Raw genomic sequence first — 16,037 nt, forward strand, 5'->3', positions numbered from 1 at the left:
TCAAAGACAAAATATATGTTATATGCTATGTTATACAGACTCTATATAATATTACTCCTAAAAAAAAATGGGGGAAATCATTTTGGTAAAATCTGCTAAATATCAGTTTGGTATTGGAAATGTTCTCTGTATTTGTTTAATTTGCACATTTTAAATTTGTGTCTATGCAAAGAGTTTTTACATAAATCAAAATTATTTGCTTGGAAGAGCAAATTCTGAAAACAAAAAGCCAAATTACTTTTCGAAAAAATTACTGAGAAAGAGGAAAAAAGCTTTACTGCTCAGACTTTTATATTTTAAATGTGTTTTTATTGTATTTTTTTTTCCTCATCCTGCCAGGAGCTACAGAAGCTCCGATCATTACCCACTATGACCTCTACTGTGACAAACCCATGACTTATTGTAAGAGTAGGACTCCCTCTAGTGGCTGTCGTGCTGTATTTCACGTGAATTACAGGTGCCTCTATGTGCCTATTGTTTTCTATACATTTGTTCTTTGCTATAAAATAATGAATAACATGATTAATTAAAAAAATTGTAACCTGTACATGTTTTATATTAAGATATAAAAAAAAGATAGAAGTTAGAATAATATAAAATCATAGATAACAGCAGTACTAAGCCACAAATCATCGTTATGAACAGTCAGTAATGTTATTAAAGCAGAACTACAGGCAGGAGATTTCAGTCATATTATTGTATTACTCTTCCCTAAAGGGCTTCAGACTGCAGACCCACTGACTGTGCCAGCCCTGGTGGGTGGAGGTGACTGTGAGTGAGGTCATGAGGTTTTGGCGCTGACCAGAACGATCTGGATGTTTCTTCTCTTCATCTCCCTGGACATCTGACACCAGGTGCAGGCTGTGCAGAAGGTGGAGTACACACAGTCCTTGCACATTGTGCCCTGCAGGACAAAAACAGCGACATCGGGCCGACAGGCGGCCAATCTGATCAGTTCTTTCAAGTTTTAAATAAGTTAAACAGGCTTATTAGATAAAAAGAGGAGAAAACGCTGTGTCTACAACAGAATGAGCTGATCCTTATTTAAGGATTACAGACTGAAAAATGAGAATTTATGAAACTGAAAAACTGAGTCTGCCTCTTATTTCCCTGCAAATAAAGGGTCTTGGTCCTGAACCGGTCACAGTTATGTCTGCAAAAGATTGTTTGAGAAACAGTGACTTAACCCTAATCCTAAACCAAACCACCCAAAGCAAACGTTTCTACATGTAAGGAGTAAAAAACCTGCCTGTCAGAGCTCTGAATCTGAACAAACACAGACATGATGAAGATGCTGGCATTTCAATTTGTACCAGACGCTGGCATCATGACAATAGAAATTTAGACTCAGTGCTGAATGTTGCTGGGTAGAAAGCTGCGAAGCTGCAAACCCTCATGTCAGGTTTGTATTGCTACTGATCAGAACTGTTGCTGAAGCAGATTATACTGATTCCCTACAATTCCCTATTTTAATCCAGATAAATCTTCCCTGGGGTCTGGACAGACAGGAAACCATGGCCTTACTTTGATGCCGTAGCGCTGTCGCATGGAGGCCCGCATAGACATGGTGACCGCTGGGGTTATGCCGGTGCGGAAAAGATCCAGCAGGGGGAGACAGAGACACTGGCCATAATCCTTGGAGGTTTTACAGGCGAAGCACCAGAAGCACCAGAAAGCAAAGCAACCTTCAATAAACAAACAAAAAAAACACGGAAATCAAATGATAGGCAGGACGCTACTGAGACGACACGCAACTACAAACATGACACAGTGTTGGCAAACACAAAAGAAGATATGAGGAAGTTTACACCTAACCAGTCACTGCTCTCTCCCATGACAGTTCTTGTGTGTGCTCGTTTTAGACTCAGCTAAAATCATGTTACATGTTTTAATTGTGTTTATCCTGTATGAGTAAGTAACTTACACTCAGGCGCATTTTCACAGCAGTCACAAATCCCAGACCCCCACTCGTCAGAGTCCTGGGAGACCATCACAGGCTGCGGCTGTCTGATGACCATTTTGGAAGACATGGTGGGATTCTACAGGAGGATGCCGGTGTGATTTATTAATGCACACACACTTTACTGCCAAGGATTCCCGATTTCTGTTTTAAGTTAAGCAAAAACAAGCAAACCAGCAACAAAACGGTCAAAACAAAGTGAATGGATTGTGAGTAACTACATTTTTCAAATGTATTTTCAGCATGTATTGAATATAACATTTACCATTATGAGTATCTCACCTTTGTGTTTGATGATGAACGAGCTCAGCGCTGTGCGTCCCATCGGCTGATGCCGCGCCGAGAATCTGTCATTTCTTCAGGGAGAAATAACTCCCGAGAAAACAAACTGGACGTACCAGTTCTCCCGGCAGTCGTCGTTGTTTTAACAAAGTGCGTTTATTTGTTTTTTTGAGCCAGCAGAAAGACAAAATGAGGGCGAGGCCTCGCAAGACGTCAAGATCTAATGTGGAAACAATTTTCAAAGGCTGTAGGTGAGGCAGGGTGTGTGAGGCCATGCTGTCACTCATTATCAGGCTGTTTGTGTGGCGGCAAGTGGCAACAATTTATAGTCATGGTTAGACAATTAAAGACGCATCAGATAAAGTAATTGTTTACACTTTTGTTCACTTCACTTCACTCTGTTTGCACCTGCATACAGATCTTTCTCTAATCCTGCAGATTATCATGATAATCTCAGGTAAACTCAGGCAGCACAACAATTCATCTTAGTCTGGAGCCCCTGTCTTATATAACATAGAAGCTACTGTATATGAAAAATGTAGATTTTTCCATTAGCAATAAACACAAAAGTAACATTTTCCCACAATATTCATAGAAAAATTTCCCAAATTTCCCCAAGGGACCTTCCCAAAGGGATTAATAAAGTATATTCTATTCTATTCTATTCTCTAAAATGGAAGAAGCCTCTAAATAAATCCAAGTGCAAGAGCTGTGTCTTCTGTCAACTAGTGAAACAACTCATCTTAGTTACAATACAATACAAGCCCTCACATGAAAAGTCTACTTTGTCTGTTGTTGGACTACAGGCCATCTTAAGTTACATCATAAAACCTGCTTTATGAGAATGGGAGTCACAAATATAAAAAAACTAACATTATGATGATGCACAACGGATGCCACAGTAAAGAGCTTAGCAAACAAACACACAATAATGGGAGGACATTCTAAATAAATTAACCATCAGACATTTAGAGCCTGGATCAAAGAGCGGAGCACAAAAGAAGCAAAGGTCAGAAGCCGCCGCTCCCCGCGTTCCTGTGGTTCCCAAAATATTCGCTTTACATCATCTCAAATACAACAAGTCAGGCAAACATTTCATCAGACTATTTTATGACCCAACTCATCATCGAGTCATCGTATCGTTCTTCACTTTACTGGGAGCAGTTGTGTTTGTCTGTCCACGGTCCGGTTCAACAAAACACGTGTCGATACACCGAAGGTCCGGATGACACAGCGGACGCCTCGCGTCTTATCGGCTGCGTCTTTCAGTTTGAGACTAAAACGCCAAGGAAGCAGCTTTTAATATATTTCAAAGCAACGGATTGGTCCCTTACTCTGAACTGGCCACCGATGTTTGGTGCTTCCCTTTTGGCTTCATGTCTCAGCTTAGTTTTGACATGACGGGGAATCTTTGAACTGTACTGTTGTTCCTTGCAGTGCAAACGCCTAACTTTTATGAATATAATACAAAGAGTCATGACCTCATTTTATGGCTCTCAAGCAATTCTTTCCTCTAGCTATAGCAGAAGTCAGCCAAACAGAAGTAAACAGCGACTTGATGCTGACGACTATTTTCTACAGGAGGATGGTGAGTGAAGGACTTTTAATATTGCACCTAATAGTTATAATAATGGACAGTTATATACCCCATTTAGCTTTAACTAAATACACAGAGAACCATAGAACCTGGCAGTTCTTAACACTGTAGCTACTGTACTGTGGTCCATTCCCATTACCTTTGACATACTGATGGCCACTATGAGCCAGCACAAACCGAGCAGGTTGACCTCGATCCTTTCGAACTTTGCTCCAGTGAGTTCTGTGAATGGATGGACGGAGCATGTGAACAGCAGCTTTCAGGGGCCAACGCTCACATGATTGAGTGAAATCCTTAAATATTTGAAATAGCAGTAACAACAGTCTCGTGCGCCTGACCTGGACTCACAGTTGTGCATGTGCAACATCTGGGAGGACGCTAACATGCAACAAACTGCATCTGGTTTTCTGTCAAATTCTCTCATTTGAGATTTTTTAGTCTCTTTTGTGTCTCACTTGCACAACCAGTGGTGGAAAGTAACTAAGTATTTGTACTTTGTTACTGTACTTAAGTACATTTGTATGTATTTCTACTTTACTTAAGTAAAAATAATAGTGCATACTGTAGCTTTACTCCACTACAAATTTTAAAATGTCTGTAGTTACTTGTGCATTTCTGAATACAGTTGTGTTCATACAGCTGTGCTGGACTGATGTGAGGTCAGACTCTGCATGGAGCTGGTGTCACGCTGCCAGCTGTGTTTCTATAATGAGCCTCAGTCATGATGCCGGTGCTCTGGCTCAGTTAGCTAACTAGTTAGCTGCTGTCTGCTAACACAGGTCCATCCATGAATGTCTGATGAACATGAATCATAACATGAATCTACAGCAGGAACACTGACACAGTAAACATGCTGAATGCCTGTTTGTTATCAGCAGCCTCTCTGTTCACTTGATGCCCACAGCCTGCCTCATGACACACAGACCTGTCCACAGCTGCTTCTGGACTGAACATGGACATTAACTACACATGCTCCATTTTACTTTGATTATTTTAACCTGTTCAGATCCTTTGCAATGGAAATCAATCATATATATTCAGTGTGAGTACTTTTACTTTTAATAATTTAAGTACATTTTAAAGTAACTTAAGACTTTTACTTAATTGCTGATGTAGCACTTCTACTTTTACTTAAGTACCAAGCTTCAGTACTTCCTCCACCACTGTGCACAACACAAGCTCTCTACTGCAGCTCTCTGCCTCAACGATTACAATACAGAAGTAAAGTCACTGACATATCATTGCATGCAGTCAGTAACATCCTGAACAGTTATTTTGTTTGTATTTTTCTGACAAATGACCGGTCCAGTGACACACGTTTTGAAAACTTGATGTCCATCCTCTCCCTGCTCTGTCTGCAGCAGATTAACTTACTGAACTCTGGGGTGAGGACCAGAGAGCAAACAGCCAGCACAGCAGCAGCCCTGCACACCAAAGGTTACAGTCCAACATCTGTCAATACATCCAAACCCCCCCCCCCAACACACACACACAAATAGTCTTTCCCAGGTGACCAAGTTCAGCAGCGAGTCAAACAAGTACAGAGGAAGATTAGTAGTTATGTTCTCAAAAAAACAACTGATCTGTTATTATGGATTATGGTATATTAATATTATTCATGTCACATTACACAAAATCAGTTCATCCACTGTTATTATAGAAATGTGCAACTTTGACTTTAATTAGGAGGTTTTACAATTTTAACTCTACATGTACTAGTTAAACATGGCCTCAGCTTTATTGGCTGTTAATACTGCATCTGGCCCATTTTCAGTTTTTGTACCTGATAATCTAACTTAAAATAAGCTGAAATACAGATGAGACAGAAGAACAGAGAAAGTGGGTCAGACACAGAGAGAGAGAGAGAGAGAGAGACTGACAAACAGTGGGTCAGACGGAGGGAGCGCAGTTAAGTGGAGTCAGTCCTGAGGGGAAGAGGAGAAGAGAGGAAGCAGTGAGAGAAATGAGGGGTGCCCACTGAAAGCAGGTATTACCCAAATCTACTGCAGTCACAGCTGTCTGCGTGATTTCCATTATGCACATATTTGTGCTTTTTGCTTATATGTTTTCAGAAAACGGCAATCACTGACCATTTTTAAATTACTTTAAAATAACATACTAGAGCATTTTATGTAATGCCTGAAACAGGTTAACACCAAGGTGCTGAGCTGAAACTTTTCCACTTTGTCTTCATTTTACGTTTGTTTTTCATTTTTTCTGCCATCAGGAGTCCCGGGTTTTATTTGCTACTGTGTGGCTGAGAGGGGCAGATCGTACTCCTGTCCACACCTTTGCTTCAGAACAACAGCTTCAGCAGCCACTGGTTAGTTTAACTAAGCTGGTTCATGAGCATTGCGTTGCAGAAGAGCTCTGCCTCCCTCAAGTGGAGGCCTCAGTGAATTATCGTAAGTCTTTTCATAGAGTCCAATGCTTTTAAAAATCTGCATCAGTACCTTCTATATTGCAGCAGCAGAGACGGTGACCCACAGGTACGGTGGGATGGAGGGCAGCAGAAATCCAGAGACCATGCCTGCGGTCCAGGCTGCGTCATCAGCCGTGTCTCTGCATTCAGACCATGAGACAGACTCTTTCCTCACCGCAGCCCGACTGCTCCGCGGGGGATGGCTGGGAGAAGGAAACAAAACAAAACAACAGTTTGTTTATTCCAACACCCCAGTGGGTCGCCCCAGCCGCTCCACATCAGGACAACATCTGGTTCTGAATTGTGCTGAGACTTTTCTCAGTGGCTCCAGGACCGGGCTAGTCCTGGTCACAAACAGCAAGAAGACGGCCAAGGACCACGAGACGGGCTCTGAAAAAAAGACAAGTGAACATAAGCCGACACCTGCAGGCACACTCTCAACTAAGAGACAAGCAGACAGGCGGACAGGCGTCCTGTGGACTTCTGGTTGTCGCAGCACATGTCAGCAAATCAGAAGATTTAAGGCCCCATTACTGCCAGCGATCGCTGAGATATAGACCCTGTTCAGTCCAATCACAGGTTTCCTTAAATAAAAGTTCAAATGGTTGTTAAACAACAAGTTTTTGTTTTGTGCATTATTGGGATCTTAAAAATTTGACACATACAAACTGGTAAATTCAATAAACTATTAAAGATTGCTTTTTGAATGTGGGAAAACTGACGGGCTCATTTGTGTCATATTAAATAAATGAAGTAAAACTCAAACAATAATATTGTTCACAGCACATAAAATATTTTTTAAAAAGACTTTGGTCCAACTCAACTTTCAAAATAGATTGTTAACTTCAGCTAGCTTTACCGTTGATTATGGAGGAAAAACAAATAAATTCGATAAATGTCAATGACGACGTTAGAAAACAAAAACATATCGAAAAACAATTTGACTAAACAACTCGGAATTTTTACATTTTCGTTCGTGACAAACACAAAAAGACACAAACACCTGAAAACAGCAGCACATGCTAGGTCCTCACCTGCCTTTGATTAGCATGATTCGCTTCTTCTACGCTTGACATTTCAGGTTAATCGAGCCTAAATTCAAACAGCGCCACATTCCTATTGAGATGCGTTTTGTGGCCAGAAAGGGTATTACATCATTTACCATATTAGAATGAAAATGTCCAAATAGGATTTAAACAAAACCTGAACACATGTGGATCCTCAAACACAACTCTATAGAGAATTTTCTACAAATGAAGCCTAATGCTTTTCGCAACACACTTTTTGAGTTTGGCAGATTGATACAATTCTTTATTGATCCCAAGGAGGGAAACAAAAAAAAAAAAACAGGATTCAGACTGCCATCCTGAGGTTTAAAATTGGACTTGTTTTTTTATGCTTTATGGTACATTGTATCAAACACTAAAAAGCCAGTTCTATTCTTTAAAAACTTAAATCATTAACTGTAACTTTAATTATTAATAATACAAAAATTAGTACAAACAAGAATGTTTTACCAGACACACCGTCTGGTGACAACAATCGTCTGTAAACTGTCTAGAAAACGGAAAAGACATTGACATTTAAAAAAAAAAAGAGGAAAAAAAAAAGAACCAGTGGCACTAACACTATAAACAACAATCTTTACCCCTCACCAATACATCATCAGTATGCCTTCAGATGTGAGCCAATAGAGCGGGCGTTTCAGACATGAAACTACAGCCTGGAGTCCTAAAACTAATCACACCAGACTTCATATAACAAGAAATAATAATCTGCTTAAATCCAAAAGTCTTTAATCCTAGAGCTATTCAACATGGTTTTTATATCTTCTACCCCAGAACCTGGAAGCATCAGAACAAAAAAAAATTACTGAAAACTGTTTTTATTTGTCAAAAAAGCTCATTTACAGGAACAAGATTTTCAACCTGTAAAGCCAGCAAACACGTAAAATACAACCCTTACAATACATTAGAATCAAAACAGGTACCAAAAAGTACAGTAAAAATTACACTTCCATTGGTGGAAATGTGAAGCGGGGGAAAAAAAAAAAAAAAAAAAAAAAAAACAAAAAAAACACCAAAGGGAAAATAAAACCTAAAAATGATAGGATAAAAAAAACAAAACAACGGAAAAACAAAAACATGGAAAAGTTACATTTTGGAGGTTTTCTGTACAAATGGTCGTCTGTCATAAAAGAGGTCGTGTCAGGCCCAGTGTCTCCGTCCAGCCGTCGGTCTCACTGGATCATGGAGTCCTGAGGAGTGAGAACACATTTGAATTATGGTAATACTTCCTACACCAAAGGCCAATTTTAAGAGACGTAAAAATGAATTTTTCTCGGTAGTTTCAAAATGAGTTCAGAGACTGAAGATGTAATCTTGATGTGATGTAAATAAGATTAAGGCAGACTTTTTAAACCTGCTGTCAGGTTTTGTGGAGCAGGTTGGTGAATTTCCACCCTGGGTTTATCTGTTCCACTCTTTCCCGACATACCTTTTTTTCCTGGTGATCATCAGTATGGCTTGTAGCTGGTTTGATGTGCCCCCCGTCTTGGGGTTTTCCCATAGTTGGCATTGCCTTGGTCTGTGGTGAAAAAAAAAAACACCAGTGTGGACAGGTTAGAAGCCGAGCTTTCCATCGAGACAGATCAGTGAGAACCATGTTAGCTCAGTGTTTAAGGAAGCCTTTAAAGAGCAAATCAGTCATGCTATGAAAACACATGTAGAGACTTTGGGGCTCGTGCTCCATACAATAACTCATATTGAACACAGGAGGTATCACAGGCTGCATCAGAGGTTTCAATTAACTAAACGCCTGTACGTACTGTAGTCATATCCAGGTCCATATCCATAGTAACCAGAATAGTAGTCATTTCCATAACCACTGTATCCACCGTAGCCTTGGTTACCGTATCCCTGGTTCCAGTAGTTTCCGTAGCCCTGGTTCCAGCCCTGGCTCTGACCTGAGACAGAGTTCACATAAAAATGGCTTGATGGCTTTGGGGAAACGACAAACAAAGGCAACATGCAGACCGCTCTCCTACCTCCACGAGGCCTGCTTCCCCGGCCTCCGTAGCCACCTCCACGTCCACCTCCGTACTGCTGCTGCTGGTACACCTCCTTCGGCTGAGCGATCTTCAGCTCACACTGAACAGGGGACAAACACTTTAGATCTTGATCTCACCGTTTAGACAGATATTTAAAGACAACGCAGGGATGGAACGACAGACACTTGATAAACTGTAACTAACAGAACAGACACCCAGGTGCATGAATCGGCACGCGTACCTTGCCACCGTGGATGGTGTGGTACTTCTTCTCCAGACACTTCTTCACACAGGCTTCCTCTTTGAATGTGATGAAGATGAAACCCCTCCTTTTCTTTGATTTGGGGTCGACAGGGAGCTCAATTGTTTCGATCTGGAAAGAGAGAGGGGTACAACTCACCCACTGTGTAAACTTAGGGCACCAAAGGTCACTTTTAAACTGCTACACCTGAGCTCCTAACCTCTCCAAAGGTGCTAAAATATTCCCTGATGGTATCCTCATCTGCCTCTGGGTTCAAACCGCCAACAAAGATCTTCTTTACGGGCTCCTTCTTCATGGCCATGGCCTTCTTTGGGTCGATCTGACGTCCGTCGAGTCTGTGCTCTTTCTGCTCCAGCACCTGCAGATCCACACGGATAACAAACGTACCGTGTGAACATCTCTTCTTTGAACAATAGATCAGTATCTCGTGCCGTCCTGTGTTGGCAGGACTACACATTAAAACAGCTGACCTTGTCAACGCTGGCGGCGTCTTTAAAGAGAACGAAGCCAAAGCCTCTGGATCGGCCGGTGGTGGAGTCCATCTTGATGGTGCAGTCTGACACCTCGCCGAATTTACTAAAGTAGTCCTTAAGATCCTTTTTACTCGTGTCCCAGCTAAGGCCACCAACGAACATTTTACTGCAAACCAAGAGAACACAACTCTGCTCATTTAGTTTGTGGCGTTTCATTGAGACTGGATTCAGGATGAGGCCGTCACCGCGACAACACTTACCCAGCATCTTCCTCTCCTTTGCTGGCATCAATCTTGCCCCCATCCGTATCTTCCTCTCCATACATCTGCTCTAGGTCCTGATCCTGATCCTGGTCCTGGTCCGGGTCCTGGTCAAGGTCATGGTCAAGCTCTTGCTCCTGCTCGGCTCCGTTCTGGTCCTCCTCTTCCTCGTTTCCGTTCTGCTCTGATGTCTCCATGAGCAGATTCTCAGCGTCTGCCATTCTGATGATGGGCTCTGCAAAAAACTGGACAGGGGACGAGAATTAAGTTTTAAAAAAAAATCTAAAACGTGCAATGGTTAGTAACCAGTAAGTTACTAAAGTAGCATTTTCCAAAAAGGAAAAGACACAACGAATAAACCCTGTAGCTTCTTTGTCTACTGAATCTTAAAGGTATTTCAATGTAGAAGCAACATGATAACAGATGCTAACGTTTTGATCGACAACAATTTAACAACTACTGATTGCAGGTCAGCTTGCCAGTATATAGATAGATCTGCATTTAATCGAGCCGTTAGATCCGTTAACATCAAATGGTAACCATGGCAAACATGATCGCTAGCAGCGCCACAGAGACGCTGCTAGCTAACAATAAGCAACAACCCCGCGTGAGTCTCCATGTTACCTCGGGTGTTCAAGCGGACCGCGCTTTGCTTTCTTACCGTTCCAGGGCAGTTTGAAGGCCCGGCTAAACTAGCTGCTAGGCAGCTTCACGACAATTAAAACCCGCGGCACAGTGCAACACACAGCAGCTAGTGAAATCTGTAAATAAACTCCGCCAACGCATAAAAGTTCAGGGATGACTTCATTGAAGAAACAAATGATTCATTCAGTGCAATTACCGCGTTAACGTGAATTAGCACAGTTGTTGCTAACAGGCTGCTAGCCGAGGCTAACGAGAAGCAACTTCACGCACAAAAGCGAAACAAAGAGAGGGTAACGCAGTTTACAAATGTCGGCGCCGAGTGCGACGTATGCACGCATATTTTTTAACGGTAAAAAACCAAAACAGGGTGCTTACTTTAAATGAATACACCGGGGACGCCGAATCGCTGCTCAAAATGGACACTCTCCAAATTCGCCGCTAACTCGTGGCACCATATATACGACCGGATGTGACCGACAGCAAAGGCCTGTTGTAATAATGACGCCTGCGATTGGACGAGAAGGTATCATGTGCGAATCAAGGCGTCACCTCATTGGCTGGCTGAGCGAGCGCTGCGACAAAAGGCAACACAGAGCAGCCAAGCGTATTTTCCTGCTTCCGGTCCTGAAGTGGTTTAAAGTGTAAATCCGCCGCTGACCGACAGGTGGCTCTGGTTTCAACTGACCCAGTTTTTCTCTTAAATAAGAGGGGGACCCTCAGGTTTATTTTACCAACGCTTGGTGATTTTAATTAACTTTATGTCATTTACTTGATTAAGCAGGACATTTGTAAATAATTCCTCTTATCTTTTTTTTTTTTACTGCACTGTATTCTATTTCATTCTATTTTATTTTATTCTATTTAATTCTTGCTCTGACTGTTGGTGTTGTAGTGCTGCTGGTACCCAAATTTCCCAGAGGGACCTTCCCAAAGGGATTAATAAAGTATATTCTATTCTATTCTATTCTATTCTACATGTATGATGATTCTCCAGTTTTAGTGCTGTAGATGTAGCATCCCCCCAACATGAATTACACAGATTCTTGCTTGTAGCTACTCAGTTAAAGCCTGATGAAAGTCACTCTTTGTCTTACTTAGATAAATATGTGTATATATATATGAATACTGACAGGGCCGGCCCAAGCCTTTTTGGGGGCCTAAGCAAAATTTCATACCACCACCTCAGCATCAGATGCTTCATCATCCTATAGGCTATAGGATACTATCATTACCCTACCATCTCGTTTGTATTAATCAATGTTATCTTTTAAAATATAAAATATATATTTTATCTTTTGGTGCTCTTGGGGGCCCTAAGCCACCGCATATTTCGCATATGCCTTGGGCCGGCCCTGAATACTGATAATAAAGTGTATAATTCCAGACCAGTCCATACGGACAAATTTTTTATATTTATCTTATTTTATTATATCTATCATAGCTTTTTTTAAAAATCAAGAGATGGCTCATGTAGACCTTTAGTGCCTCAGCATCAATATTTGTGTAACTGTTGGTGAAGTCCCGGGTCATTATGTCATTTAAAGTAACAATTTAAAATCTATTAAAACCTGCAGGATTCCATTGCATGTGTTTATCAAATTTTTTTATTTTTTTAAATTTCATATGTTGTTTTAATCTTATCTTTAATTTTTAAAAATGCTGTAAATATCATGTCAAACAGACGTGTACTTATTTTTCACGAACCCTCCAAAACAGTGATGCTTGTCTTCATTCATGCATACATGTCCAGTTTTGTCCATCATTTTTGTTGTGTCTCTGTCCTCCAACAGACACGTCTGTGAAACTGGCCGGTGTCTGCTCAGGGCGAGTGTTTACTGCTGCCACCAACTGCTTCACCCAGCAACATCCACCATACCAGCCAGGGCAAGTCGAGGCATGACCTGAGCTGTGGGCACACACACAGTGTACAGGGTAGCTGTGGAGACAGCCGTGTTTCCTCAGCAGTGGTCAACAGAACGCTGCAGCCACCACAGGTAAGAGCACAGCACAGCACACACATTTCAATCAGAGCGTGTCGACAGGCTGGATGTGGAGCAAAGGATCTCTAACATTTTCTTGTGTTTTGTAACATTCTTTTGTGCATTTTGTTCCAGAAATATAGACAGACAACCATCACGATTGTGGCTCAGATCGAGGTCAGGGCCATGGACAGGAGGACCGAAGAACGAGATGACAAGGTGACGCACAGTAGAGGTAAATGAGGACCTGAAGGGAAAAGTATGCCGGGCCGTGTGCTCCAGGAATGTGTCAGAAAATCCAGACGTCTTAGATGAGGTCAGTGGCAAGAAGCTAAGTGAGACCAAAGACAGAGAAACGTGTAACTTGTTTTCAGAGAGAGAACCCGCTATGAAACAGGAAGTACAGAGAGTAGAAGGTCACTGCTGTAGCTAACTTGGATCTCAGCCTGGGACCTGTAAAGCCGGACATGCACTCTGCTGTTTATTGAGCTCCATCTCCAGCCTATTGGCCAGATTTCAGCCTCACTGTGCAGTGTACAGGTGAGAACGAGCGCTCATCAACAGCTCCCAGACCACCGTTGGACACAAAATGTCCAAACTTTTGGACAAACCACTCAGTTCTGTCACAGTGGATGCAGCACCCTCCCCAAAGAATGAAGATCATATCTCAAACTGCATGTCCAGATTCAATTCCTGACATTTCTGCTTGTTGCCTGGCAACCACTTCAACAGTCCAGCAACAATGTAAATGGGGCGGCTGTATAGGCAGTGCTGTTAGCTGATTGTTCTTATACACCAATCACTAACCACACTACCAGTACAACCACCACACACACACCCTCTGAGGTGCATTAAGGATACATTTAAATGGAAAAATGAACACTTGAGATGAAGCAGCAAAGCTGAAATGGACGTATTTATTTCTTTTCAATGACAATTCAATGTTACTTTATTCACACCTGCTTTAATTTTAGATTAAAACACACATTGAGAAATTATTTAAAATTCTTGAATCTTTCAAAGATTAAAAACATGCTTAAACAGCATTACTTTAAACCAACAAACACAAATAAACTCATCCTTTAAAGATTTACAAACGGTCCTGAGAGTTTTGAGCAGTGACCAGATCCTGGCTCTGGCTTCGGAGGCTGGCTGTGCCCTAGGATCGGGTCTTGCTGACCCAGTGGTACTTGTCCACACGAGGTCCGGTGAAGGTGAACGTGGCTCGGTGATGGGGCTTGAAGCCTTTCTGGCTGGAGAACTGGGAAGTTGGAGCTCCATGAGGAGGCGGAGGAGCAGCAGCAGGGTGAGGCGGGAACGCGTCCACCATGAAGGCCTTCCGCTTGTCCCTCAGCCAGGTCTGCGGGGCGCCCGGAGAGAACTCGCTGAACTGAGGGGGGACAGGAGCAGAGCAGCATTAACTCAGAGACTTTACACTGAACGGATTCGGACAAAGACAGACAGGTTTGACACATACCCGGTAAACGCTGTTGGGGTTGCTGACAGTTGGGATGGTTTTGGGTTCAGTGGTGGTAGGGGGGACTGGAGCAGGCCACAGAGATGACAGACTGCTGCTACTGCTACTGCTGCTGCTGCTCATGCTCTTGTCCCCGTCCTCCTCATCCGAGGAGCTGCCTGATTGGATGTCGAGGCTCGCCCGCTCCACAGCATCGTGGATTCGGCGGGAAAATTCCCTATCTCCACGCCGGCAGCTGTCCACGGCTGAGACGCAGAAGGCCGAACTGTGTTCACCGTATCTGTGAGAAGAAAAAGAGGAGAACGATCTGTAGCTCCGATATAAACTGAGAGCTAGCATTAGCATACAGCTAACCTGAAACCCCCCCCCCCCCACCGACCTGCAGGACACCTCTCCAGGGTCAACCCACACCGTCAGCTCCTGAGGCAGGCCAAGATCCTCGTACCGCACCACGCTCCGCTCGCAGGCCTGCTGCAGCACCGGGTCCTGCAGCTGCACACGGTTCATCCTCAGACACCTGAAACACACACATTATCACTGCAAACAGCAGAAGAACATGATGAAGTCCAGGAAAAGATTTAAACTCATGGTTTCCAGATGCTAATCGGAGAGACGCTAATGTGCTGTTATGTGTAATAATTGGCCTCCATGCAGGCCTCAAGTCCCCGAAGTCCAAACCACAAGCCAGCTGCCATTTTTGAGGAGGATCCTGAGAGATTTCTGCAGCGGTTTGTAACCATTGGTGAGACTTTTGAGTCCACCAGCAACAAACCAAATCAGGTGCTGGCTGACCTGGAAGAGGGGCCCACTGTCACAGGGGTCCAGAGAGCCACTTATAAAGCACATTTTCCTCTCGGTGTCACAGACCTGTAGGCCTGTCCCTTGGTGGGTGCGTTTGGGTGCCAGTGGTTCTTGTAGTTCTCAAACAGGACGGAGGTGAGGGCAGCAGCGAAGCGCTCCCTGCTGTCGTTATCCAGACAGCCGTACCTCTTCACCAGCCGGGCCACGAAGAACACGGCAGCAGCGATCTCCTCCTTCATGGCTGCTTGGACCTCAAACACAGCGAGCCTGTACTGCTTAAAAAAAAAAAAACTCTCCAGGGAATAAAACAGGTGTAGGGTGATCCTACTCTGATAGAAAGAACAAATAAAAGTAGAAGCCAAACAACTCAAGCAAACATATTTGCTGCTGAAGCTCCACAGAGAGCTTTTATCTGGAACATGTGTCACCACATGAGTCTGAGTCTGTGCATGAAGCTTACATCTGATCCTCGGCACCTTCCCCTGCTCTGATAAAACCTCAGGCCAGCTGGAAGGTGAAGCAGCTACACCTGAAGCTGCTTCACCTAATGAGGCCGTGGACGTGTGTGGGTGGAGCAGAGGAGCAGCTGATCCAGCAGAGGATCTGATTCCATTCTTTATTTTATATGCATCTTTGAACTATTATAATTTATTATAAATTATTCACACTCATTTCAGGACACTGTGTGCGTGGCCTCTATCAGCCCGTTTAACACTGTTGTTCTTTGGACGATTAACATTAAATTGAACATGTATTTGACGTTTGAGTCCTTATGAAGGAGCCCGTCCACCTCCTGCTCATGCCACTGTGCTGCAGTTCACCCAGAGAGG

General features: G+C 43.0%; 4 protein-coding genes across 5 annotated transcripts; 1 reads left to right on the forward strand and 3 right to left on the reverse strand.

The window, feature by feature from the left end:
* Positions 1-303: 303 nt before the first annotated feature.
* On the reverse strand, positions 304-2,612 carry LOC114445667 (cornifelin homolog B-like). Of its 2 annotated transcripts, none has more exons than XM_028420756.1 (4): positions 2,243-2,612; positions 1,925-2,039; positions 1,525-1,685; positions 304-904 (listed from the first exon to the last, which is right to left on the reverse strand). In XM_028420756.1, exons 2-4 carry the CDS (start codon positions 2,028-2,030, stop codon positions 782-784), a joined length of 390 nt encoding a protein of 129 aa, XP_028276557.1. In that variant the 5' UTR covers positions 2,031-2,039; positions 2,243-2,612; the 3' UTR covers positions 304-781. The 2 variants fall into 2 exon arrangements, with proteins under 2 accessions (XP_028276557.1, XP_028276558.1); XM_028420757.1 differs by having other exon boundaries at positions 1,925-2,104; positions 2,243-2,452.
* A 1,086-nt stretch (positions 2,613-3,698) lies between these two features.
* On the forward strand, positions 3,699-6,818 carry LOC114446455 (uncharacterized). Its single transcript, XM_028422097.1, has 3 exons — positions 3,699-3,830; positions 6,067-6,162; positions 6,307-6,818. The coding sequence occupies exons 1-3, from the start codon at positions 3,719-3,721 to the stop codon at positions 6,816-6,818; spliced, it is 720 nt and encodes a 239-aa protein (XP_028277898.1). The 5' UTR covers positions 3,699-3,718.
* A 736-nt stretch (positions 6,819-7,554) lies between these two features.
* Positions 7,555-11,457, reverse strand: LOC114445663 (heterogeneous nuclear ribonucleoprotein A/B-like). Its single transcript, XM_028420752.1, has 9 exons — positions 11,326-11,457; positions 10,306-10,550; positions 10,043-10,211; positions 9,772-9,930; positions 9,552-9,683; positions 9,308-9,410; positions 9,089-9,226; positions 8,758-8,847; positions 7,555-8,518 (listed from the first exon to the last, which is right to left on the reverse strand). The coding sequence occupies exons 2-8, from the start codon at positions 10,524-10,526 to the stop codon at positions 8,777-8,779; spliced, it is 993 nt and encodes a 330-aa protein (XP_028276553.1). The 5' UTR covers positions 10,527-10,550; positions 11,326-11,457; the 3' UTR covers positions 7,555-8,518; positions 8,758-8,776.
* Positions 11,458-14,034: 2,577 nt separating this feature from the next.
* btg4 (B-cell translocation gene 4) lies at positions 14,035-15,668 on the reverse strand. The gene is made up of 4 exons (XM_028420755.1): positions 15,274-15,668; positions 14,786-14,923; positions 14,407-14,686; positions 14,035-14,319 (listed from the first exon to the last, which is right to left on the reverse strand). Exons 1-4 carry the CDS (start codon positions 15,444-15,446, stop codon positions 14,089-14,091), a joined length of 822 nt encoding a protein of 273 aa, XP_028276556.1. The 5' UTR covers positions 15,447-15,668; the 3' UTR covers positions 14,035-14,088.
* Positions 15,669-16,037: the final 369 nt, after the last annotated feature.

The sequence above is a fragment of the Parambassis ranga genome, chromosome 14 (genome assembly GCF_900634625.1).
Source record: "Parambassis ranga chromosome 14, fParRan2.1, whole genome shotgun sequence".
NCBI classification, from domain to species: Eukaryota; Metazoa; Chordata; class Actinopteri; family Ambassidae; genus Parambassis; species Parambassis ranga.